Source organism: Pseudophryne corroboree, chromosome 6, assembly GCF_028390025.1.
Source record: "Pseudophryne corroboree isolate aPseCor3 chromosome 6, aPseCor3.hap2, whole genome shotgun sequence".
Classification (NCBI taxonomy): Eukaryota; Metazoa; Chordata; class Amphibia; order Anura; family Myobatrachidae; genus Pseudophryne; species Pseudophryne corroboree.
In genome coordinates, this window is record NC_086449.1 from 418,651,788 (window position 1) to 418,677,017 (window position 25,230).

At 43.4% G+C, this 25,230-nt stretch overlaps 1 protein-coding gene across 1 annotated transcript in view; it reads left to right on the top strand.

Annotated features, from left to right (window-relative positions):
* Positions 1 to 25,230, top strand: part of SEMA3C (semaphorin 3C) — a 265,500-nt gene that overhangs the window by 145,035 nt on the left and 95,235 nt on the right. The window contains exons 5-7 of the mRNA XM_063926949.1: positions 6,052 to 6,171; positions 9,435 to 9,525; positions 12,406 to 12,525. Of these exons, the coding sequence (XP_063783019.1) occupies positions 6,052 to 6,171; positions 9,435 to 9,525; positions 12,406 to 12,525 (331 nt within the window). The remainder of the gene's footprint in view (positions 1 to 6,051; positions 6,172 to 9,434; positions 9,526 to 12,405; positions 12,526 to 25,230) is intronic.

Here is a 25,230-nt window from a genome sequence, read left to right on the forward strand (position 1 = left end):
CACTTCCTTTGCGTTGTCTCACCCCTCTCCCATACTCCAAATTCTTAACCCAGCTGCTGGTCCTTTATTTTCATGTCTGCTCTGTCTCCCTTGCAGTGGGAACTGTTGGGCAGCGCACCCATGCTTCCACTGTGCATACAAAGTGACGTGACAGCCATACACAATTATTAGATAGATATGCAAAGTTAGTGGTTTCTACTTTACTTCTATATGTAGTGGTGAAGGTTACAGTGTTTGTGTACATTATATTAGCACAAGCATTCTATTACATTAGCACAACTGTGTAAAGGGCCCCATACACTAGAACGATATGTCTGAAGGCTAAAATCATGGGCGATTTCTCTTGAACTCTCCCGGGCGCTTCCCGGGAGTGGTTCCATACAATTTCTTATGATTTGGTACATTTTGCATGCGATATATCGTATGCGATCCCAGCCATGCCTGCGGGAACCGACATATCACGGGTGCAGCACCAACGATCTAGGGGTGCCGATCCGATCCTCACGGGAACGCGCAACGGATTGGAAACACATCCAAAATGCCCAATTTCACCCGATATATCGGCCCGAATGCCCGAAATTTGATGAAATCGGGCATTATCGTTCTAGTGTATGGGGCCCTTTAGGCAGTTTGAGTAGAGGAAGAAAATAGTGCCAAATTAGATACCACCTTCTGTGTCAGCTGAACAACAAGGCACACTAAGTAACTCTACATCATGAGATTTGTTTCAATGTATCCAATCCTTCACAGACAATTACATGCAAATGAGTCTTAGGGGTATACTTACTAAAGTGTGGGTTTTTAGAAGTGGAGATGTTGCCAGAAGTGGAGATTATCATTTGCTGCTGGCATTTATCACTTCAGGTGAACTACAAATGCCCCAGCCTCTGTAATGTAGTACTTCATGGTGAAAAGCTATGATGATGATTATATGTCCACAGTAACTACTATATGCTAGAGAACGATTACAGCTGCTTTGATGTATTACATCCACTGACTCAGCATCAGGCCCACTATTTGGGACTGTGCACTAAGATTAAGGGGACCATTTATCATTGATCGCATTTGCAATGCAAACTGGGCGCGATATTAGCGGTCCACTATCAGACTGCATAGTAAATCCCAAAACACAGTTTCTGCAAATAGAGTTGTATCCTGCACCAGACTTATAGATATTCAATATTTAAGGTTGTTAATTTAACTGAAAACCAGCCACCTTTTATCTAATAGAAAACTCTATATTTTCATTACCAAGGCTGGAGGTGCTCCTGGAATTATGAAGCACACCATGAGGCAAAGTTTTCCTTCACTCATGGCATAGCTTCAGAATTCAGTAACAAAATATGAAAAAAGTTTAAAGTTCATGCAACCTTTTTATGCCTTAAAAAAAAAATTCTTCACCTTTGATGACTGATTTGCTAAAATTATCTTTTTCAGTGTGGTTGATACTGTGCTGTGTGATGACAGTGAATAAAATTAATATATTAAAAACCGTTTACATGTGCTGTCCCATCAGTATGTTCATCCTGATAGGCCCTACACATTAGGCGATATCACTGAACGATCGGAACATTCTCGTTCATTAATGAACGATAACTCATTCATATCGGTCAGTGTGTAGGCTCGGCGCTCGTTCATCGATGGTGCCGGGTCGCTTATGCATGCAGGCCAATATGGACAATTTTGTCCATAGTAGCATGCAGTACTATGGAGCCGGGTGACGGGGAGTGAAGAAACTCGACTCCCGCCCCCCGCCGCCGGTCGGCCGTATCCGCCGTCGGGAAGCTCGGCGGTGGATCGCCGAATGTGTAGGGGGCATATCTGTTGGGACGCTGGGAGAGATGTCTAGAGCGGTGGTTCCAAAACTTGATCCTCAAGGAGCAATAACAGTCCATTTTTATAGTATATCCATGCTTGGCCACAGGTGACTTAGTTAGTACCTCAGTCAATTTGATTTAATAGTCTGTGCTGAGCCATGGACATCTTTAAAACCTTCACTGTTAGTGCTCCTTGAGGACTGAGGGGCAGATGTATTAATTGTCAGTATAGGGGAGAAATGGTATCAGCCCATGTTATGTGCACTGATACTGCTTCTCCCCCATATATGAATGTGGCAGTGTGTGGAACATGACAGGGTCGCTATGCTCCCCTGTCATTATCGGCGATAGCAGCGCCGTTATGCGGGCCAATGTATGAGTGGTTAGTTGCACTGACCATACCAACACCTGCAGGTATTGATTTTGACACCTGCAGGTGTCACTACCCATACACCAGTGCAGAGACTGTTCTGTCCCTGGCTGTGGTGGTAGCCAGTTCGGGCTGCACAGGAAATCTCTCGATAGTAGCGAGATCTCGCACATGCACACTGGACACTGCACACTTCAGAGAGACCCAGCGCATCAGCACTAGGCTGATGTACTCAGGCGGGAATTGTCAGAGGGGGGAGTTTTCACTCCCCCACTCTGGAAGACAAGATGTTAATACATCTTGTCGATGTAGCTTCCTGCGGTAATCAGGCGAAGCAGGAAGTGCTGTAGTGGCTAGAAATGGGCACTGAACACCAATGTTACCTCGGATATCGATAACCAGAGGTTGATGTTAAAGTTGACCATGTCTCAGGAGCTAGTGATTAAATCTCAAAACATTTATAATTTGAGGTCAAAACATATTTTTTATGAAATTTTAATGATCATGTGTTGATGGTAACATGAATAGAAACATTGATGTTAAGCCATCAATGTCATATCCCACTCTGCTTGACCTGGGGCCACATGTAGTAGTGGAGGTAATGCACACTGTGATTGTGGCCATAACCCCAGCAATATTCCAATTTCTACTTTCCTAATTTTGGGAGATATGAACTATTACTCCTAAATGTATTGTTGGTAAGTGAGCCATGAAGATTCTAAGTAGACAGTTACAACATCTAATGTGCATCAAGATAATAAAAGGTAATTATACATAGTAACATAGTATCTAAGGTTAAAAAAAGACAACTGTCCATCGAGTTCAACCTATTTGTGGTCTCCTATGCACGATTATTTTGTATACAATTTTGACTGAAGTTGACAACTGCCGTTACGTTTTACCACTCTTTTTTATAATAACCATAGTGCGTGACTATGCCATGTAACCCTGGATATCCTTATCCATTAGGAATTTATCTAACCCATTCTTAAAGGTGTTGACTGAGTCAGCCGTTACAACTCCCTCAGGCAGGGAATTCCAAACACGTATCGTCCTTACCGTAAAAAAGCCTTTACGCCATATTGTGCGGAATCTCCTCTCCTCTAACCTGAGCGAGTGTCCACGAGTTCTCTGTGTTGATCTAACCAAAAACAGGTCCTGCGCAAGATCTGTATATTGGGCCTAATTCTGAGTTGATCGCAGCAGCAATTTTGTTAGCAGTTGGGCAAAACCATGAGCACTGCAGGAGGGGCAGATATAACATGTGAGAGTTAGATTTGGGTGAGGTGTATTCAAACTGAAATCTATATTGCAGTGTAAACATAAAGCAGACAGTATTTACCCTGCACAGAAACAAAATAATCCACCCAAATCTAACTCTCTCTGCAAATGTTATATCTGCCACACCTGCAGTGCACATGGTTTTGCCCAATTGCTAACAAACTTGCTGCTGCAATCAACTCAGAATTACCCCCCATTGTCCCCTTATATATTTGTAAATGTTGATCATGTCCCCTCTTAATCTCCTCTTTTCCAGTGTAAACATGCCTAGTCTTGCAAGCCTTTCCTCATATTCCAGCGTCTCCATACCCTTAATTAGTTTGGTTGCCCGCCTTTGAACCTTTTCTAGCTCCAGGATATCCTTTTTGTAGTAAGGTGCCCAGAATTGTACACAGTATTCAAGGTGTGGCCTCACAAGTGATTTATATAACTGGAGTATAATACTCCCGTCCCTAGCATCAATTCCCCATTTTATGCATGCTAATATCTTATTAGCCTTCTATGCTGCAGTCCTACTTTGGGTACTACAGCTTAGTTTGCTATCTATGAGGACACCAAAGTCCTTTTCCAGTACAGAATCTCCTCATTTTACCCCATTTAGTAGGTAGGTGTGATTTTTGTTCTTGTTACCACAGTGCATTACCTTACACTTGTCTGTATTGAAGCGCATTCTCCATTTCGCTGCCCAAGCTTCTAATTTAACTAAGTCGTTCTGAAGCGACTCAGCATCCCCCTCCGCATTTATAACTTTACACAATTTGGTATCATCTGCAAAAATTGACACCATGCTCTCTAGACCTTCTGTTAGGTCGTTAATGAAAATATTGAACAATAGCGGTCCTAATACTGAGCCTTGTGGCACACCACTTAGCACTTCAGTCCAATTTGAAAAAGATCCATTAACCACAACGCGCTGCTCCCTATTATCTAACCAGTTTTTGACCCAAGTGCATATTGTGCTTCCTAGCCCTGTTTCTTGTAGCTTGTAGATAAGTCTCATGTGTGGTACAGTGTCGAATGCTTTGGCAAAATCTAAAAAGATTACATCCACCTCTTTACCCTGATCTAGGTTTGCGCTTACTGTTTCATAAAAGCCAAGTAAGTTGGTTTGACAGGATCTGTCCTTCATAAACCCATGTTTATTCCTTTTAATGACCTTATTGACTTCAAGGAACTTCTGAATACTATCTCTTAGAATACTTTCCAATACTTTCCCCACTATAGATGTAAGACTAACTGGTCTATAATTACCTGGTTCAGCTTTACTTCCCTTTTTGAATATAGGCACTACTTCTGCTATACACCAGTCTTTGGGCACCATACCTGATATTACTGAATCCTTAAAGATCAAAAATAGCAGTTTTGCAAGTTCAGAGTGAAGCTCCATTAGAACCCTTGGGTGAATACCATCGGGACCTGGTGACTTATTAATCTTTAAATGTTTTAATCGGTCACAGAATACTTCCTCGCTTAAATAAGTACCTATCAGTGGGATATTCTCATTATTGAGATTATGTGTTAGTCCCTGAATTGGGTCCTCTCTAGTAAATACTGTTGAAAAAAACTCATTTAGTGTGTCCGCTATGTCATTATCATTTTTGCTTAAGACTACCAACTTGTCTTTTAAAGGGCCTATACTCTCCTTCTTTAATCTCTTGCTATTAATGCATTTAAAGATTTTTTTGGGATTCGCTTTGCTTTCCTTTGCTACTAGTTTTTCTGTTTCTACTTTAGCCGCTCTTATTTCCTTTTTGCCTATTTTGTTACATTCCTTATAGTGCTGAAATGACTCTGCTTCCCCGTCAGATTTGTATTTTTTAAATGCTCGCCCTTTCTTGCCCGGAAGTTCCTTTGTCTTTTTGTTAAGCCACATCGGTTTATGATTTTTATTCCTTTTTTTGCTGCTCGTAGGAATAAATTTGAGTGTATTTTTAGCTAGCAGGAATTTTAGTACCTCCCATTTCTCCGTAGTATTTTTTCCTAAAAACAAACCTTCCCATTCAATATCCCTGAAAAATACCCTCATCTTTTCAAAATTCGCTTTGCTAAAGTTTAGAGTCCTAGTTGAGCCAGTATAGGGCTGTTTATGAAAACTGATATTGAATGTGACCATATTGTGGTCGCTGTTTCCTATGGGTTCCTCTACTATAATACCTGATACCAAATCCCCATTGTTCGTTAATACCAGGTCTAAGATTGCATTGTACCTAGTTGGTTCAATTCGTTATTAGTTGAACTAAGTAGTTATCATTAAGTGTGTTTAAAAACATATTGCCCCTAGCAGTATCACATGAATCGTTTATACTTTATCTTCAATCCATAAAACATTATGGAGCAAATTCTTCCTTCTTCAGGAATTTAAAAAACATGTATCGTTACACATGCATATGTACTGTATATAGTAAACCATTTTTACCTCATGTTGTAGTGTTGACTGTATTATTAAGATGTTACATTATCTATTACTAAACCAACGTATTATTAAGATGTTACATTATCTTTTACTAAACCAGTCCTGTATATTACATTGAATATATTATTCAGCAGTATATTAACTTTTAATTTTTTTATTTCTTTTTCAAGCATGGCTGCGGTAATTTTGTACGTGTGATTCAAAGCTTCAACCGAACCCATTTGTTCATTTGTGGAAGCGGAGCCTTCAGTCCTATTTGCACATATGTCAACCGAGGCCGCAGGTCTGAGGTACAGTCTGTTATCATTATTAGGATTAGAACCTTCTTACCCTTCCTATTTGATACATCTTTCAGAAATATATATGTCTAAAAAATCATCACATTTTATAGCCTCATATATTTTGTCAGAAACATAGATTTTTGATTTTCAGTATTTAAAAAACGTGGAACAAATGTGCAATGTAAAATAGAAATTGAACTCTTTATACATGTAACTACAGATGTGTCCTCTTTTAGCTTTGTTGCGTTTGTTACTGCGTTACTTCTCTTCTGGCATTATACTGCTATACCATCTATCTCCATGGGTACCCGATATACAAGGCGATGCATGTCCATGCACACGATTGGTTATGCCCCCTTAAAGTATAGCGGGACGGAATTATTTTTTGTAGCAGCCCTGAATATAGAACAACAAAGTTCGTTCAGGAGCTAATAGAAAATTACATTTTAAAATATACACACATATACTTTGTGAGAATTAGACCAAATAATTGATATATGCGGCAGAATATAATGGAGTCTAAGATCGCCGGAGGTGCAGGATGCCGGCTGATCTCGAATGTTTTTTTAAAGAGACAATCACTTACAAGGCAAAACCATTGATCAGTGCCAACTAGCAAAGTAGTTTTTGTTGCATCCAGTTGTTTTATTTATGCTTATAAGATTCACATTCAAATTGCAAATTGAAATATCTTCTCATTACTTTGTGTATTATAGTATCACTCCTGTTTAAAAGGCTAACGGCGCAAAGGACATATTGTTACATTATTATATAATTAGAAAAGGTAATATAAGTAACTTCAAATAAGTTAATAAAGTGTTTTATTGAAACCTATTTCTCATCATTATATGACCTTAAGGTGTGTACACACGGTGAGATTTGGATTAACCCCGATTCTCACTATGCGATAAGGACTAGGTCGGTATCGCAAGCATAGATGAGTGTACTTGCGATACTGGCTTTGTACGATTTTGGCTAAGTGTCAATTTTGACTATACTTTTATATTAGATAGCCAAAATTGACTTGCCTGCACAGTCCATCTAGGCTTGCGATACCGACCTCGCGGGACCGCGCATCGATATCGCATTGGGATCACAAGGTGACTTTCACCTTGCGATCTGCACTAACTTTTCTTACGATTTTGACTTTATGGTCAATATCGAAAGAAAAAATCTCACCGTGTGTACACACCATTAAGGTTTAATACACTTCCTTTATACTGACTTTAGATCTCAAAATATCTGTAGGCAAAGTAGATTATCTGCATTTGCTTTCTAAATACTTTTTTTAAAATCATATCATAAATATGTGACTATCTCCATATATCCATATTTTTATATTCAAAATCTGATGTTCCCAGCACAAAGCTGATGTACGTTTGTTAGAAAATGTTGCAAGTGACCAAGCTATATACCAAATTCACTGATCGTCACTGTGCTACAGTAGCTGTTTCTGTGCCCGTCTCTTAAACACTGATGTAAGTAATCTAAAAACACAGTATTAATACAGGACTTGTTAGCTTGTCTGTGCCCTAATGCAGGTTTTACTATACACATAGCTAATTCTCTTTGCCCTTGTTCTGTGGCTTTCACCAAGGCTTTTAGAATAGTATATACTTAACCTAGCTGATTCCTGCTTTGGTATTCGGGTACAATTCAGTGCACAAAGCAGTGTTGTATTGAATTTAACAATGACAAAAATAAAAATCTTTGCCTGGCTCAGCAGTTCTCACACCAGATACTGCTGTCTCCGCGCCCAGAAGCACCTCCTGATTTTTATGCACCAAACGCACTCACAGCAAAACCAAGCAGCCACATTGTAAAGTGCCATAGAAAACATGACCTGGAGAGCAGCCAACACTGTGAGTGGAATGCTGGCTACTTTTCCTCTATTATTTCCAATCAGGCAGTGTTCCTTCCAGTTATCCTCCTGGCTGCTTCCGTTTGGTATGAATTCTATCCGTATACCCTCTTTGGATCACAAACAGCCAAGTTGAGATATTGTTTTAGACTCTTGGAGATCATGGAGACACAGCACTCTTACCAGAGACAGTCCTGTGTTTAGAATGAGGGGTAGATTGCGGATCCCCACTGGTTTGCTGTAGTGAGAACAGCATTAGTAGGGAACAGTAAGTAGATCTGGCCAGGGTTCAGGGTTACTGTAGTTGTACACTGATTAAGTAACAGAGACAAACGCAGGATTGAGCACTCAGAGTCACAGACACACACACAGCAGACTTGTTAGGAAAATCTAATGCCACTGGGCATGTGCAGCCGCTTTATTCTGCCCTTTATACTGCATATAGCGGTCACTTGCCAGGCTCTGGGGAAGGGGGATTCCTGCCAACTGGACCCCCCCCCCCCCTCCTTCCCTTTGCGTATGTTTATGCATTGGGATTCCAGTGATTGACTTTGGTTACAAGGGAGCTATATTACATTTTGGTTAAATCCATGCAACATTACATTCTGGTCATGTGAGTTCTTCATGAAAAAGGGACAAACATTCTACACCAACATTCATCAACATTACATTCTAGCCAAATGGGGGTTTTTACTGATGATTTTCTTGATCCTATGTTATAAAATCCTGGTCATTGTTGAGTCAGCTAAAGGTCTTGGTGAAACATAAGAGGCTAAAAGTGAGATAGTGCACTATATTTTACTCACTCTAATAGATCACGTGTTTAAAAGTGAAAAATCTCTTTGGTACAAATTTCTTCCAAGTTCTAGTATGAAGTCTGACCTCCTATTTGTGTCTACCAAGCATAACCCAAATTGCAAAATGCATATATAGCCTGGTAATGATGAATTCCTCTTCTATTAGGAGACATTAGAGGCATTTACTAATCTGCCCTCTGCACTAGGTTACGTCTGACACTGCAAGAATGTACTTTAGGAAAGGTCACAGGAAACATTCTTTCTGCACAGTCACGCTAAAAATCAAAGACGCTATTCATGATTTTATGAACAAAAGGCCATTTAAAAGCATGTGCTATAGATTTGTTGGCTAGAACAGTATTATATATTGTAGCTGGTCAGTGACGTTAAATCACTTGGGATTTCCATTTACAGATTGTGTTGCAATACAGTGCAGTCACTCATTAATATGTTAAAGTTTGTTTATGTTAAAAATCAGGATTGATAGACAAGGAATCAGATTGTAGCATAATTTAAGTATTACAATACCATACCTTTGTACCAGAGAGGTATCTGCATAACTGTCTTATTCATGTAAAATCTTACTCTGTAAAATCGTATTCCTTTATTTGTAGGACCGCATATTTTTAATTGATTACAAAAATGAATCTGGAAAAGGACGTTGTTCTTTTAACCCAAAAGTAAACACCGTTTCTGTTATGATCAGTAAGTATACAAATATTACAAAACAAATACAAATGGCTATATCAAAATTTTATAATATGATCCGTTAAATGTTTTTTAATTCCTTTAGGAGATATTTCTGTGTTTTTTTTAATGTTTTTTTATTAAAGGAGGTATTCAATTTAGAAATGTATGTGACCAGTTGTTTTTTAGTTTTAATTCCCCCTTACCATCTAGGGATTCCACTACATATTTAAGCATTTAACCCAGTTGTAAAGCGCAATGGAATTTGCTGCGCTATTTAAGAAACTGTTAATAAATATATATAGCAGACACGTCGTACCATACTGTTATTTTGTCAACGCCACTACCAACATCATTTCACGGGTCTGCATGCTTACATTTCCATGCAGCTCTCTTGCCACACTGTACATGGGAATGTATATGTAAAAAAAACATTTTAGTGTATCTAAACTAGAACCATACATGGTATTTTTTTGAATTATTGGAATATTACTGGAAAATATATATGTAAATAAATACCCAGAGGCATCACCAGGTGTGGTGACACCTGGTGTGCACCTTTAATATCCCATCACACCGTTGGGGCGCATCGACAGAATGGGGAATTGTCCCTATTTCTGCCTGATGTAAGGGCCCCATTACACTTTTCTTTGATCTTGTGAAGGGAAGACATTTTGAATGTTACATACTTGTCCATTAGTAGTTAATTACAATTGACAAATGGTACCAAAATATTTACTTGCCACAGACAGTGTGTGCATTGTAGAAACATCAACATAACTGATGAATAAGCAATTAAAAAGTGATCAAACTGAAAATCAAAGTTTCCCAGATGCAGCAAAAATATGAGATATGTATTACCATCACTAATGTGGTCAGCTGCGTGTGTAAAGTTTTTCTTTCAACAGCCGCCTAGATTCCAGTCTCGACACCCGTATTACCTAGACATCTTTAAGAACACATGTTTATAGTTCCTACAGACTAACAGACAAAATCAAACAAGACACAACAACTTCTATTTTGCTTAGACTATAAATAAGTGTGACAAGTCTTCATTGACTGTTGGTGTTATGTCTTTAAGTCTTGTTTCTCGAATGGCTTGTCCCATTTACATTCCGTTCCCATAAGTTTGATTTGTATACAACCCCAGAGTATGCACTTAAATGTACTTTACAATATACTATATAATAAAAGGCTAACACTGCTCCTCATCCCTATGGGGGGATTAAAGTATTTTGTACACCGGCGGCCACTAGATGGCACCAGATGGAGCAATTCAAGTGCCAGCGCTGACATTGCTTTTATGTTCCGTCATTTTGACGGGCTGGTAACTAGTCTAGTTTACCTTTGTAAGTGAATCCGTGTCATAGCAAAGGCCACATTTGATGTAACTTTATATTGGCCATTTCTTTCTTTGTATAGAAGGCAGGATGTCACTGTGCACATGTAAAATGTCATTGAATTGATATTATGCAAACCTAACATTTGTCCATGCAAAGGCCATCACTTCAGGGCTTACAGATAGTACACACTGGTGTCCATCATGTCAGCTAATATTGGCAATTCTTCCTTATGAACATAACTTCAAGGCCACCCTTGAAGTTGCCCATAGCAACAAATGAGATTCTAGCTTTAAAAGTGCTTGATAAATGATAACTAGAATCTGATTGGTTACTATAGGCAACATCTTCACTTCTAAAAACCTGCACCTTATTAAATATACCCCATAGAGGCTAATATGTACAGTATAGGCTGATATTTTTTTGTAGAATCAAGACACCAATTTCTGAATTGTGTACTGTCCATATAAGTAACGCCCCAAGACTGCCTTTATTTTTATGTTCAAAATATCTGTCCCCACTAATGTATCGTCACTGAGTTAATGTAAATAGAACAGTCAAAGAATAATAAAATAAAATTCCTTGAAACATAAATGAATAGTAAGCAGTGTAATATTGTTGATAAACTTGATTTGAATGATGCCATTAAAGGTCTTAGCATTTATAGGTGACAATAACAGACAAAAATAGTATTTGGGCAAAATACCATGTCTGTTTGCCAACATGTAATATTATGCTAGTATGTAGACTAGAGACAGTTTAATGTTATATTATTCCTGGATTGAGAAATGGGTGCAAAAGTTCAGAAGAACCATTAAAAGCACTAATTGCCTGAGTAACATGCCAGATGCCTTCAATGTTGTATGCAATTTATAAAGTATTAACAGTGACACCTTTTTATAACCGTCTGAAATAAAATTGCAGTGCGAGCTTGTTAAGTATGACATCCTAAATGGTTCTGATATATTTAGTATAGAACTACAGCATACAACAATAAGACATTTATCTAAAAGGAAGTGAGATTCAGTGGCCCAAGCCAATCACTGGGCTACTTGCCCCAAGCAATATCCACAGACACAAGATTATTATGACGTAAAACAAAATCATCAGCATTAAAGGGAGATGTTAATAAATTGCAAAAGATGCTGCCTGTTGTACTTGTGTTTGTTACTGTAAATTAGATGAAGGAAATGTTTCTAGCAAATATGATGTGTTGGTTTATTCATGTTGTAAAACGGTAGGTATCAGATCTCTTTTATGTAACAACACATGGGACTTACGGTGTTAAGGATAAGCAGATTTTCTGTAAAATGAAGACCCAAATCACTCCCGTCTTTCCCCCCATCCACTGGAGACTTTTCTTGATTTACAGATTTATAGAGAAATTATCCCATGCGTGCACATGATCATTTAATTTCCCAACTTTTAATAGTTTTAATAGGTAGACAAGTATTTTTTGTTATATTTGGTAACAAACAGACATATTGTCAGCACACATCTTCCATTATGTCACGTATAATATGATTGTTTATAGATAACATTGTATCATTATTTGTAGATGAAGAGCTGTTCTCTGGAATGTATATTGATTTTATGGGCACTGACTCCGCCATATTTCGCAGTCTGACAAAACGCAATGCGGTGAGAACAGATCAGCACAACTCCAAGTGGCTAAGTGGTGAGATTATTTTGCATTTCAGGGATATTATATTTTTATTACGTACACATTTTAACACATTCAAAAATTTTTCAAGAACATACTATACCACAGATTTTAAATTAATGTAACACCTTTAGCGGATTATGTAATAGAGTCTGAGATTGCGGAACCAACGGGATTACAAAAAGGTTGCTGCTAAATGTACAGTGCCAATCACGTAAAAGGCTGATTTTTCTAACTGTGTACCTCTTTACATTTAGCGGCAAACTCACTGAAATTTCTCTTACGTCCTAGAGGATGCTGGGGACTCCGTAAGGACCATGGGGTATAGACGGGCTCCGCAGGAGACGTGGGTACTATAAAGAACTTTAGATGGGTGTGCACTGGCTCCTCCCTCTATGCCCCTCCTCCAGACCTCAGTTAGATCCTGTGCCCAGAGGAGACTGGGTGCATTACAGGGGAGAAATAAAGGAACTGATGTTACATATAGATTAGAACTAAAAAAAATGTTTTATTTTAAAACACATACAAACATGTACATAAATTTAAATCTATGCAATTTGTACCACCGGCCGGTCAACGTACTCTTTAAATAATATATTTATAAACAAACTAGATACAACATATAATATGACATATTACTCTGTATCCACTTGTAACTCTTAGCAGCACATACTGTGGTAGCTAGAATGTAACTTTTCCAATATTTACTAAAACTTAATAGCACAGTGAGTTCTTCTTTGTGTAATTAGAACAGTCACTTTTGGGATAAGAAAAGCTTTTTCTTCACAATAAATGTGGGCTTAAGAGCTTTTTAACTGTCCCATTTTGGTAGCCAAAGTCCATTACTAAAGTGAGACTGTGCTTCCTCTAAAAGCGTGTCTGGCCAGACAAATAAACAGTAACGATCTCACCACTCCTATTTGTGGATTCTTACACCAAGAGCGTCCTCCCCGGCTGCTGGTGCTCTACCCTGTATCATGCAGTCATCTCTGGGGGATCGTGAATGAAAGTGAAGGATCCGTGGAGCGTTGTAGCTGGCTATCGTTTCCTCGCCTCCCTCCGGGTTCAGCGGCTTCATCAGAATGCATTCTGATGACGCCGCTGAACCCGGAGGGAGGCAGGGAAACGCGTCATTCACTCATCTAATTGCTGTTTGCACCACTGTATCCGGAGATCTTGATAGCCAGCTACAACGCTCCACGGATCCTTCACTTTCATTCACGATCCCCCAGAGATGACTGCATGATACAGGGTAGAGCACCAGCAGCCGGGGAGGACGCTCTTGGTGAAAGAATCCACAAATAGGAGTGGTGAGATCATTACTGTTTATTTGTCTGGCCAGACATGCTTTTAGAGGAAGCACAGTCTCACTTTAGTAACGGACTTTGGCTACCAAAATGGGACAGTTAAACAGCTCTTAAGCCCACATTTATTGTGAAGAAAAAGCTTTTCTTATCCCAAAAGTGACTGTTCTAATTACACAAAGAAGAACTCACTGTGCTATTAAATTTCAGTAAATATTGGAAAAGTTACATTCTAGCTACCACAGTATGTGCTGCTAAGAGTTACAAGTGGATACAGAGTAATATGTCATATTATATGTTGTATCTAGTTTGTTTATAAATATATTATTTAAAGAGTACATTGACCGGCCGGTGGTACAAATTGCATAGATTTAAATTTATGTACATGTTTGTATGTGTTTTAAAATATTTTTTTTTTTAGTTCTAATCTATATGCGCTGTAACATCAGTTCCTTTGTTTCTTGTTTGATTTTTTAATCTAATAGGGGTGAGTAGCCCTATGTTACTGGCAGCATATTGATTAGAGTGACAGAGCGCTTGATTTCAGTGTTGGTTGTCTTGCATTACAGGGGAGCTCTCCTGAGTTTCTCTGAAAAATAATTTTGTTAGGTTTTTTATTTTCAGGGAGCACTGTTGGCAACAGGCTCCCTGCATCGTGGGACTGAGGAGAGAAAAGCAGACCTACTTAAATGATAGGCTCTGCTTCTTAGGCTACTGGACACCATTAGCTCCAGAGGGTCGGAACGCAGGTCTCACCCTCGCCGTTCGTCCCGGAGCCGCGCCGCCGTCCTCCTCACAGAGCCGGAAGATATAAGCCGGGTGAGTATTAGAAGAAAGAAGACTTCAAAGGCGGCAGAACACTTCAGTTCTTCTCTGAGGTAACGCGCAGCGGTAACGCTGCACGCCATTGCTCCCACACACAACACACTGCAGGCACTGATAGGTGCAGGGCGCAGGGGGGGCGCCGCCCTGGGCAGCAATAATAAACCTCTAGGAATGGCTAATATAGTTATATAGGCTGCGGAGGCAGTAGATTATACAATCCCCCGCCAGTATTGAAAATTTGAGCGGGACCGAAGCCCGCCGCTTAGGGGGCGGAGCTTGATCCATTTCTCCACAGCACACTGCAGAGAGGCTGGCTCCCCGGACTCTCCCCTGCTGAACACGGTGACAGAGGGCAAAAAGAGGGGGGGGCACTTATAATTGACGCAGTGAGTGTATATTGATATATAAAAGCACTGTTTATCTGGGAATTTGATTTCCAGTGTCAGTTGGCGCTGGGTGTGTGCTGGCATACTCTCTCTCTGTCTCTCCAAAGGGCCTTATTGGGGAACTGTCTCCATATAAATATATCCCTGTGTGTGTGGGTGTGTCGGTACGCGCGTGTCGGCATGTCTGAAGCGGAAGGCTCATCTAAGGAGGACGTGGAGCAGATGATTGTGGTGTCTCCGTCGGCAACGCCGACACCTGATTTGTTGGATATGTGGAATGTTTTAAATGCAAATGTGACTTTATTACATAAGAGATTGGACAAAGCAGAGTCCAGGGATAATACAGGGAGTCATTCAATGGCTTTGACGGTGTCACAGGGCCCTTCGGGGTCTCAAAAACGTCCCCTATCCCAAATAGCAGACACTGATACCGACATGGATTTTGACTCCAGTGTCGACTACGATGATGCAAGGTTTCACCCAAGGATGGCCAAAAGTATTCATTATATGATTATTGCAATAAAAGATGTTTTGCATATCACAGATGACCCCTCTGTCCCTGACACGAGGGTACACATGTTTAAGGAAAAGAAACCTGAGGTAACGTTTCCCCCATCTCATGAGCTGAACGCATTATTTGAAAAGGCTTGGGAAACTCCAAACAAGAAACTGCAGATTCCCAAGAGAATTCTTATGGCATACCCTTTCCCTGCACAGGACAGGGTACGGTGGGAATCCTCGCCCAGGATGGACAAAGCTTTAACGCGCTTATCCAAAAAGGTGGCGCTACCGTCTCCAGACACGGCAGCCCTCAAGGATCCTGCTGATCGCAGACAGGAAACGACTTTAATATCAATTTATACACATACGGGTGCTTTGCTCAGACCGGCAATAGCATCGGCTTGGGTTTGTAGTGCGGTAGCAGCTTGGACAGATACCTTGTCAGCTGATATTGATATCCTTGATAGGGATACCATTTTATTGACCTTAGGTCACATCAAAGACGCAGTCTTATATATGAGAGACGCTCAGAGAGACGTTGGGCTACTAGGTTCGAGGACCAACGCCATGGCGATTTCTGCTAGGCGAGCACTGTGGACCCGCCAATGGACAGGTGATGCCGACTCAAAGAGGCATATGGAAGTTTTGCCTTACAAAGGTGAGGTCTTATTTGGGGAAGGACTCACGGACCTGGTTTCCACAGCTACCGCGGGTAAATCTACTTTTTTGCCTTATGTTCCCCCACAGCAAAAGAAAACACCACAGTATCAGATGCAGGCTCTTCCTTCCTCGCCAGAGGTAAGGGTAGAGGGAAAAGAATGCCTGCTACGGCTAGTTCCCAGGAGCAGAAGTCCTCCCCGGCTTCTACTAAATCCACCGCATGACGCTGGGGCTCCACTGAGGTTGTCCGCGCCGGTGGGGGCACGTCTTCGACTCTTCAGCCACGTCTGGGTTCAGTCGGACATGGATCCTCGGGCGATGGAAATTGTATCCCAAGGCTACAAGCTGGAATTCGAAGACGTGCCTCCTCGCCGATTCTTCAAATCAGCTTTACCAGCTTCTCCCCCAGAGAGGGAGATAGTTTTAGCTGCAATTCAAAAGCTGTGTCAACTGCAAGTGATTATCAAGGTTCCCCTAATACAACACGGAATAGGGTATTATTCAACCCTGTTTGTGGTACCGAAACTGGATGGCTTGGTCAGACCCATTCTAAATTTAAAATCCCTAAACCTGTACTTAAAAAGTATCAAGTTCAAGATGGAATCGCTCAGGGCAGTTATCTCCAGCCTGGAAGGGGGGGATTTTATGGTGTCACTAGACATAAAGGATGCATACCTTCACGTCCCCATATATCCTCCTCATCAGGCATACCTGAGATTCGCTGTACAGGACTGTCATTACCAGTTTCAGATGTTGCCGTTTGGGCTTTCCACGGCCCCGAGGGTTTTCACCAAGGTAATGGTGGAAATGATGGTGCTCCTGCGCAGGCAAGGAGTCACAATTATCCCGTACTTGGACGATCTCCTGATAAAAGCGAGATTGTCACGATCCGGGTATCTGGACGCCATTACTTACCCTTCAGATGCCTCCTAAGGCTGGCTCAGCGTTCCAGGACCGGATTCCGCTGTTCCTGAGTTTCCACATGCAGAATGTCAGAGTGGTGATTTCATCAGCCGCGGCCTCCGCTGTGCCCGCGTGGTTAAATGTGCGCTTGTCAGTCTGGCGTCTCCTGTCTCCTGTGGCCGGCGTCGCCATTACTGTTTCAATTCTCACATGGATTACAAACCAAACTTCCCTCCAAGTGTCTGCATGGGCGCAGCCATCTTGGATTTTGTCATCTGATCATTTCCACCAATCTGCTGTCTGTATTGTTGATTTGCATAATTGCCTAGCCAACCCCTTCCTTGCTGCAGGTATAAGTAAGCTGTGCCTGAGCAAGGAAGTCGTCAGTGCTTTGGTTGTCTAACCTAGTTCCAGTTTGTCTCTCTCCTGTGGTTGTCTTCCAGGTTCCAGCTCCTGTCTCCAGACTTCTGCTATAGAGACCCGCACCAGCATTTCATCTGCGGTGTAGCCTGACTCTCCGATCCATTCTGGACTCACCTGTTTCCAGCTACAACAATCACCTGCTTCCAGCCCAGCTTCCAGCAGTGTACAGCTTCTCTTAAAGGGCCGGTGTCCTTTCTGCAGTTTACCACTCTCCACCGGTATTATTATTTCACCGCTCTCAAACAATCACCTGCTTCCAGCCCAGCTTCCAGCAGTGTACAGCTTCTCTTAAAGGGCCGGTGTCCTTTTCTGCAGTTTACCACTCTCCACCGGTATTATTATTTCACCGCTCTCAAACTCCAAACTTCATTATTATTTCATCGCTCTCAAGTTCGTTTATTATTTAACTGGTTCCAGCCAGTATCCACTCCGTACCAACAACAGTCTGGTTCCAGCCAGTATCCACAGCAGCCGTTTTACCTTCAGCAGCCCAGCCTTTCCTGGAACATCAGCTGGTACGATCCTGGGTTCTCTCCATTGCTACAGTCAGGCCTGGTAAGGACTTTCCAACTAGAAGATTATAAGAACTGTCTCACACTACCAGTGCCTGTGGCCCTTGCCACCCTGTAGTACCCAGGAATTGTATTTATCCTCTGTTGACTTTTATGTTTCCTTTTACTGCTGCTGTGTTACGGAGTTTGTCATAATAAACATCATTGACTTTTATCCTGGTTGTCGTGGTCACGCCTTCGGGCAGTTATTCTACATGTTACTTACATGTCTAGGGGTCTGATACAACCTCCCAGGTTCCGTTACATCTCAGCCCCTACAACTGAGGCTGCCTCCCGTCAGCTCAGGCCCTCAGTTGTGACAGTAAGCACTGACCTAATGAATCCAGCCGGAGACCAGGATCAAGCGGCCAGGCCGATGCAAGAACTGGCAGCCCGACTTGAACATCAGGAGGCTGCACAGGGCCACATCATCCGCTGTCTCCAGGATCTCTCTACACGGCTGGATGGGATTCAAACGACCCTCCGTGGACCTGGCACGTCCAGTGCGTCCACTACAGTGACACCAGCTGTAACCCCACCCTCCTTACCCATTTCCAGTCCACATCTTCATCTTCCAACGCCAGCAAAATTTGATGGATCTCCAAGGTTCTGCAGGGGATTTCTCAATCAATGTGAAATCCACTTTGAGCTTCTACCTGGCAATTTCTTCAGTGACCGTACCAAAATTGCCTATATCATCTCCCTTCTCAGTGGCTCAGCCCTTGACTGGGCATCACCTTTATGGGAGAAGTCTGATCCCCTGCTATCCTCCTATACTGACTTTGTAGCTACATTCAGGCGCATCTTCGACGAGCCAGGCCGGATAACATCTGCTTCATCTGAGATTCTCCGTTTACGCCAGGGAACACGTACTGTGGGACAGTATCTTATACAGTTTAAAATCCTGGCATCCGAACTGGCATGGAACGACGAGGCCCTGTATGCTGCATTCTGGCATGGCTTATCAGAACGCATCAAGGATGAGTTAGCTACCAGAGACTTGCCCTCTAAGTTGGATGAGCTAATTTCTCTTTGCACGAAGGTTGATCTACGTTTCAGAGAGAGAGCAACCGAGCGAGGAAGATCATCTACTCCTAAATCTTCTGCTCCTCCTCCTCGTCAACCATCTCCATCCAAGGATGAGCCTATGCAAATTAGTCGTTCCCGTCTATCTCCCGCTGAGCGCCGAAGACGTCTCTCTGAGTCTCTCTGTCTCTACTGTGCAGCTCCGTCGCACACTATCAATGCCTGTCCCAAACGTCCGGGAGACTCCAGATCCTAGCTCGCCAAGGAGAGGGCCGGCTAGGAGTAATGATCTCCTCTCCATCTCCTCATGACTGTAACCTCCCAGTGTCGCTCCAAATTGCTCAATGTTACAGGAACGTCATTGCCCTCCTTGATTCCGGAGCAGCTGGGAATTTCATAACCGAAGCTTATGTTAAACGGTGGTCCCTACCCACCGAGAGACTGTCCTCGTCCATCTCTTTGACTGCCGTGGATGGCAGCAAGATTTTTGACGCAGTCATTTCCTTAAGGACTCTTCCAGTTCGTCTGAGAGTGGGAGTTCTTCATTCTGAGTATATTTCTTTTTTAGTGATTCCAAGAGCCACACATCCAGTGGTTTTAGGCCTTCCATGGCTCCGTCTCCACAACCCATCAATTGACTGGACGACTACGCAAATACTGGCATGGGGTCCCTCCTGTGCTGAGACTTGTTTAGCCAAAGTTCTTCCTGTTTGTTCTTCCTTCCCCAGGTCATCTGATGTTCCGCCTCCTCCATATCAAGACTTCACGGACGTGTTCAGTAAAGCCTCTGCTGATATCCTTCCTCCTCATAGAGAATGGGACTGCCCAATCGACCTCATTCCAGGGAAGGTTCCACCGCGAGGCCGAACTTATCCGTTGTCTCTGTCTGAGACACACTCCATGGAAGAGTACATCAAAGAGAACCTGGCGAAGGGTTTCATCCGACCATCTTCTTCTCCAGCCGGCGCAGGCTTCTTCTTCGTTAAGAAGAAAGACGGTGGTCTGCGTCCGTGCATCGACTACAGAGGTCTGAACGACATTACCGTCAAGAACCGATACCCTTTACCCCTGATTACCGAGCTCTTTGATAAAGTTAGTGGTGCAACTATTTTCACAAAGCTGGACTTGAGGGGTGCCTACAATCTCATCCGAATCCGTGAGGGTGACGAGTGGAAGACCGCCTTTAACACCCGTGACGGACATTATGAGTACCTCGTCATGCCCTTCGGATTGAGCAACGCTCCAGCAGTCTTCCAGCACTTCGTGAATGAGATTTTCAGGGACATCTTGTACCGCCATGTCGTGGTTTATCTAGACGACATCCTCATCTTTGCTAATAATCTCGAAGATCATCGTTTCTGGGTAAAAGAGGTTCTTTCCCGTCTCCGTGTCAATCACCTCTATTGTAAATTGGAGAAGTGTGTGTTTGAAGTTAAAACCATTCCGTTTCTAGGTTACATTGTGTCCGGTTCCGGACTAGAGATGGATCCTGAGAAACTCCAAGCAATCCAGAATTGGCCTATACCCTTAAGCCTCAAAGGGGTCCAGAGGTTCTTAGGGTTCGCCAATTATTATAGAAAATTTATACGAGACTTTTCCACCATTGTGGCGCCTATCACTGCATTAACCAAGAAAGGTGCTAATCCGTCCAAGTGGTCCGAGGAAGCTACACAAGCCTTTCACCTTCTGAAGCAACGGTTCATCTCTGCACCAGTTCTGAAACAGCCCGACACCGACTCTCCTTTTATCTTAGAGGTAGATGCCTCCTCCGTTGGAGTAGGAGCAGTGTTATCCCAGAGGGCCAAAGATGGACATCTACATCCTTGCAGTTTTTTCTCCCGGAAGTTCTCCCCAGCTGAGCGCAACTATGCCATTGGCGATCAGGAGTTGCTAGCCATCAAGCTCGCTCTGGAGGAGTGGAGATACCTGTTGGAGGGAGCTTCCCACTCAATCACCATACTTACCGACCACAAAAATCTTTTATATCTCAAAGGCGCACAATGTCTGAATCCTCATCAGGCCAGATGGGCACTTTTCTTCTCTAGGTTTGACTTTAAACTCCAGTTCTGTCCGGGTTCTCAGAATCGTAAGGCCGATGCCCTTTCCCGCTCATGGGAGCAAGAAAATGAGTCCGAGTCTGCAGACAAGCATCCTATTATTAATCCGTTGGCATTCTCCACGGTAGGGATGGACTCTACGCTTCCACCAGGGAAAAGTTTTGTTAAGCCAGTTCTAAGGAAGAAGCTCATGCATTGGGCCCATGCTTCCCGTTTTGCTGGACATACAGGCATTCAGAAAACCCTTGAATTTATTTCTAGGTCCTACTGGTGGCCAACTCTGAAGAAGGACGTTATGGAATTTATTGCCTCCTGCCCAAAGTGTGCCCAACACAAAGTCTCCCGCCAGTCGCCTGCGGGGCAACTGGTTCCATTATCTGTTCCCCGTCGACCTTGGACCCATTTGTCGATGGACTTTGTTTCCGATCTACCTATCTGCAACAAGTTTAATACCATCTGGGTGGTAGTTGACCGGTTCACCAAGATGGCACATTTCAACCCTCTCACCGGTCTTCCGTCAGCTTCCAAGTTGGCTCAAGTGTTTATACAAGAGATCTTCCGACTTCACGGTCTTCCTGAAGAGATCATCTCGGATCGTGGAGTACAATTTGTAGCCAAATTTTGGCGAAGTTTGTGTCAAGCCCTCCAAGTCAAGTTAAAGTTTTCCACGGCTTACCATCCTCAGACCAATGGTCAAACCGAGAGGGTGAATCAGGACTTGGAGGCCTTCCTCCGTATATATGTGTCTTCCTCTCAAGATGACTGGGTTCAACTTCTTCCTTGGGCCGAGTTCAGCCACAACAATCAATACCATTCCTCATCTTCTTCTACACCATTCTTCATTAATTATGGATTCCACCCTAAAGTCCCTGAATTCCAACCGCTTCCCGCAACTTCTGTTCCAGCAGTGGATGTCACCTTGCGTCAGTTTTCAAATAACTGGAGGAACGTCTGCGCAGCCCTGCTTAAAGCCTCATTCAGGTATAAGAAGTTTGCCGATAGGAAGCGTAGAGCGGTTCCTGCTCTCAAGGTGGGTGATCGTGTGTGGCTGTCCACGAAGAATTTGAGGTTGAGAGTTCCCAGCATGAAATTTGCACCTCGCTACATCGGACCCTTCAAGATTGAACAAGTCATCAATCCTGTTGCCTACAGGTTACAGTTACCATCCTTCTTGAAAATACCCAGGACATTTCATGTTTCTTTGTTGAAACCGCTGATCCTGAATCGGTTTCATTCCGCACTTCCTCCAGCTCCCAAAGTTCAGACTCAACGGGGAGTCGAGTACGAGGTGGCCAAGATTTTGGACTCACGTTTCCGTTACGGTCAGTTACAATACCTCATTGACTGGAAGGGCTATGGTCCTGAAGAACGCTCTTGGACCAATGCCTCAGACGTCCATGCTCCTGCCTTGGTCCGAAATTTCCACGCAAAGTTTCCTTTAAAGCCTAAGAAGTGTCCTGGGGCCACTCCTAAAGGGGGGGGTGCTGTCACGATCCGGGTATCTGGACGCCATTACTTACCCTTCAGATGCCTCCTAAGGCTGGCTCAGCGTTCCAGGACCGGATCCCGCTGTTCCTGAGTTTCCACATGCAGAATGTCAGAGTGGTGATTTCATCAGCCGCGGCCTCCGCTGTGCCCGCGTGGTTAAATGTGCGCTTGTCAGTCTGGCGTCTCCTGTCTCCTGTGGCCGGCGTCGCCATTACTGTTTCAATTCTCACATGGATTACAAACCAAACTTCCCTCCAAGTGTCTGCATGGGCGCAGCCATCTTGGATTTTGTCATCTGATCATTTCCACCAATCTGCTGTCTGTATTGTTGATTTGCATAATTGCCTAGCCAACCCCTTCCTTGCTGCAGGTATAAGTAAGCTGTGCCTGAGCAAGGAAGTAGTCGGTGCTTTGGTTGTCTAACCTAGTTCCAGTTTGTCTCTCTCCTGTGGTTGTCTTCCAGGTTCCAGCTCCTGTCTCCAGACTTCTGCTATAGAGACCCGCACCAGCATTCCATCTGCGGTGTAGCCTGACTCTCCGATCCATTCTGGACTCACCTGTTTCCAGCTACAACAATCACCTGCTTCCAGCCCAGCTTCCAGCAGTGTACAGCTTCTCTTAAAGGGCCGGTGTCCTTTCTGCAGTTTACCACTCTCCACCGGTATTATTATTTCACCGCTCTCAAACAATCACCTGCTTCCAGCCCAGCTTCCAGCAGTGTACAGCTTCTCTTAAAGGGCCGGTGTCCTTTTCTGCAGTTTACCACTCTCCACCGGTATTATTATTTCACCGCTCTCAAACTCCAAACTTCATTATTATTTCATCGCTCTCAAGTTCGTTTATTATTTAACTGGTTCCAGCCAGTATCCACTCCGTACCAACAACAGTCTGGTTCCAGCCAGTATCCACAGCAGCCGTTTTACCTTCAGCAGCCCAGCCTTTCCTGGAACATCAGCTGGTACGATCCTGGGTTCTCTCCATTGCTACAGTCAGGCCTGGTAAGGACTTTCCAACTAGAAGATTATAAGAACTGTCTCACACTACCAGTGCCTGTGGCCCTTGCCACCCTGTAGTACCCAGGAATTGTATTTATCCTCTGTTGACTTTTATGTTTCCTTTTACTGCTGCTGTGTTACGGAGTTTGTCATAATAACATCATTGACTTTTATCCTGGTTGTCGTGGTCACGCCTTCGGGCAGTTATTCTACATGTTACCTATATGTCTAGGGGTCTGATACAACCTCCCAGGTTCCGTTACATCTCAGCCCCTACAACTGAGGCTGCCTCCCGTCAGCTCAGGCCCTCAGTTGTGACAGAGATCAAAGGAACAGTTGCAGAAAACCGTGTCGCTCTCCCTGACAGTGCTGCAGCAGCATGGTTGGATTCTAAATCTACCAAAGTCACAGTTGATTCCAAAGACTCGACTATCTTTCTTAGGCATGATTCTGGACACGGAACAGAAGAGGGTTTTTCTCCCAAAGGAAAAAGCCCAGGAACTCCAGAACATGGTCAGAGACCTGCTAAAACCAAAAAGAGTGTCAGTCCATCAATGCACTCGAGTACTGGGGAAAATGGTGGCGACCTACGAGGCCATCCCCTTCGGCAGGTTTCATGCGAGGACTTTTCAGTGGGCAAGTTGTCCGAGTCCCATCTTCAAATACATCAGAAAATAACCCTGTCCCCCAGGGCCAGGGTGTCTCTCTTGTGGTGGCTGCAGAGTGCTCACCTTCTAGAGGGTCGCAGGTTCGGCATTCAAGACTCGGTTTTGGTGACCACGGACGTGAGCCTCCGAGGATGGGGAGCAGTCACACAAGGAAGGAATTTTCAGGGACTACGGTCAAGCCAGGAGGCTTGTCTACACATCAACATACTGGAATTAAGGGCCATATACAACGGCCTACGACAAGCGGAGAATCTTCTTCGCGACCTACCGGTTCTGATTCAATCAGACAACGTCACAGCCGTGGCTCATGTTAACAGCCAAGGCGGGACAAGGAGCAGAGTGGCAATAGCAAAAGCCACCAGGATTCTGCGGTGGGCAGAAAATCACGTAAGCGCTCTGTCAGCGGTATTCATTCCGGGAGTGGACAACTGGGAAGCAGACTTCCTCAGCAGACACGATCTCCATCCAGGAGAGTGGGGACTTCATCAAGAAGTCTTTGCAGAGATAACAGGTCTTGGGGACTTCCTCAAATAGACATGATGGTGTCACGCCTCAACAAGAAGCTTCAGAGGTTTTGTGCCAGGTCAAGGGACCCTCAGGCAGTAGCGGTGGACGCCCTAGTGACACCGTGGGTGTTTCTGTCGGTCTATGTGTTCCCTCCTCTTCCGCTCATCTCAAAAATATTGAGAATCATAAGACGAACAAGAGTGCAGACAATACTCATTGTTCCAGATTGCCCTCGAAGGGCCTGGTATTCGGATCTTCAGGAAATGCTCACAGACGATCCGTGGCCTCTTCCTCTCAGAGAGGACCTGTTGCAACAGGGGCCCTACGTGTTCCAAGACTTACCGCGGTTACGTTTGACGGCATGGTGGTTGAACACCGAATCCTAGCTGGGAAAGGTATTCCGGAGGAGGTCATCCCTACTCTGAT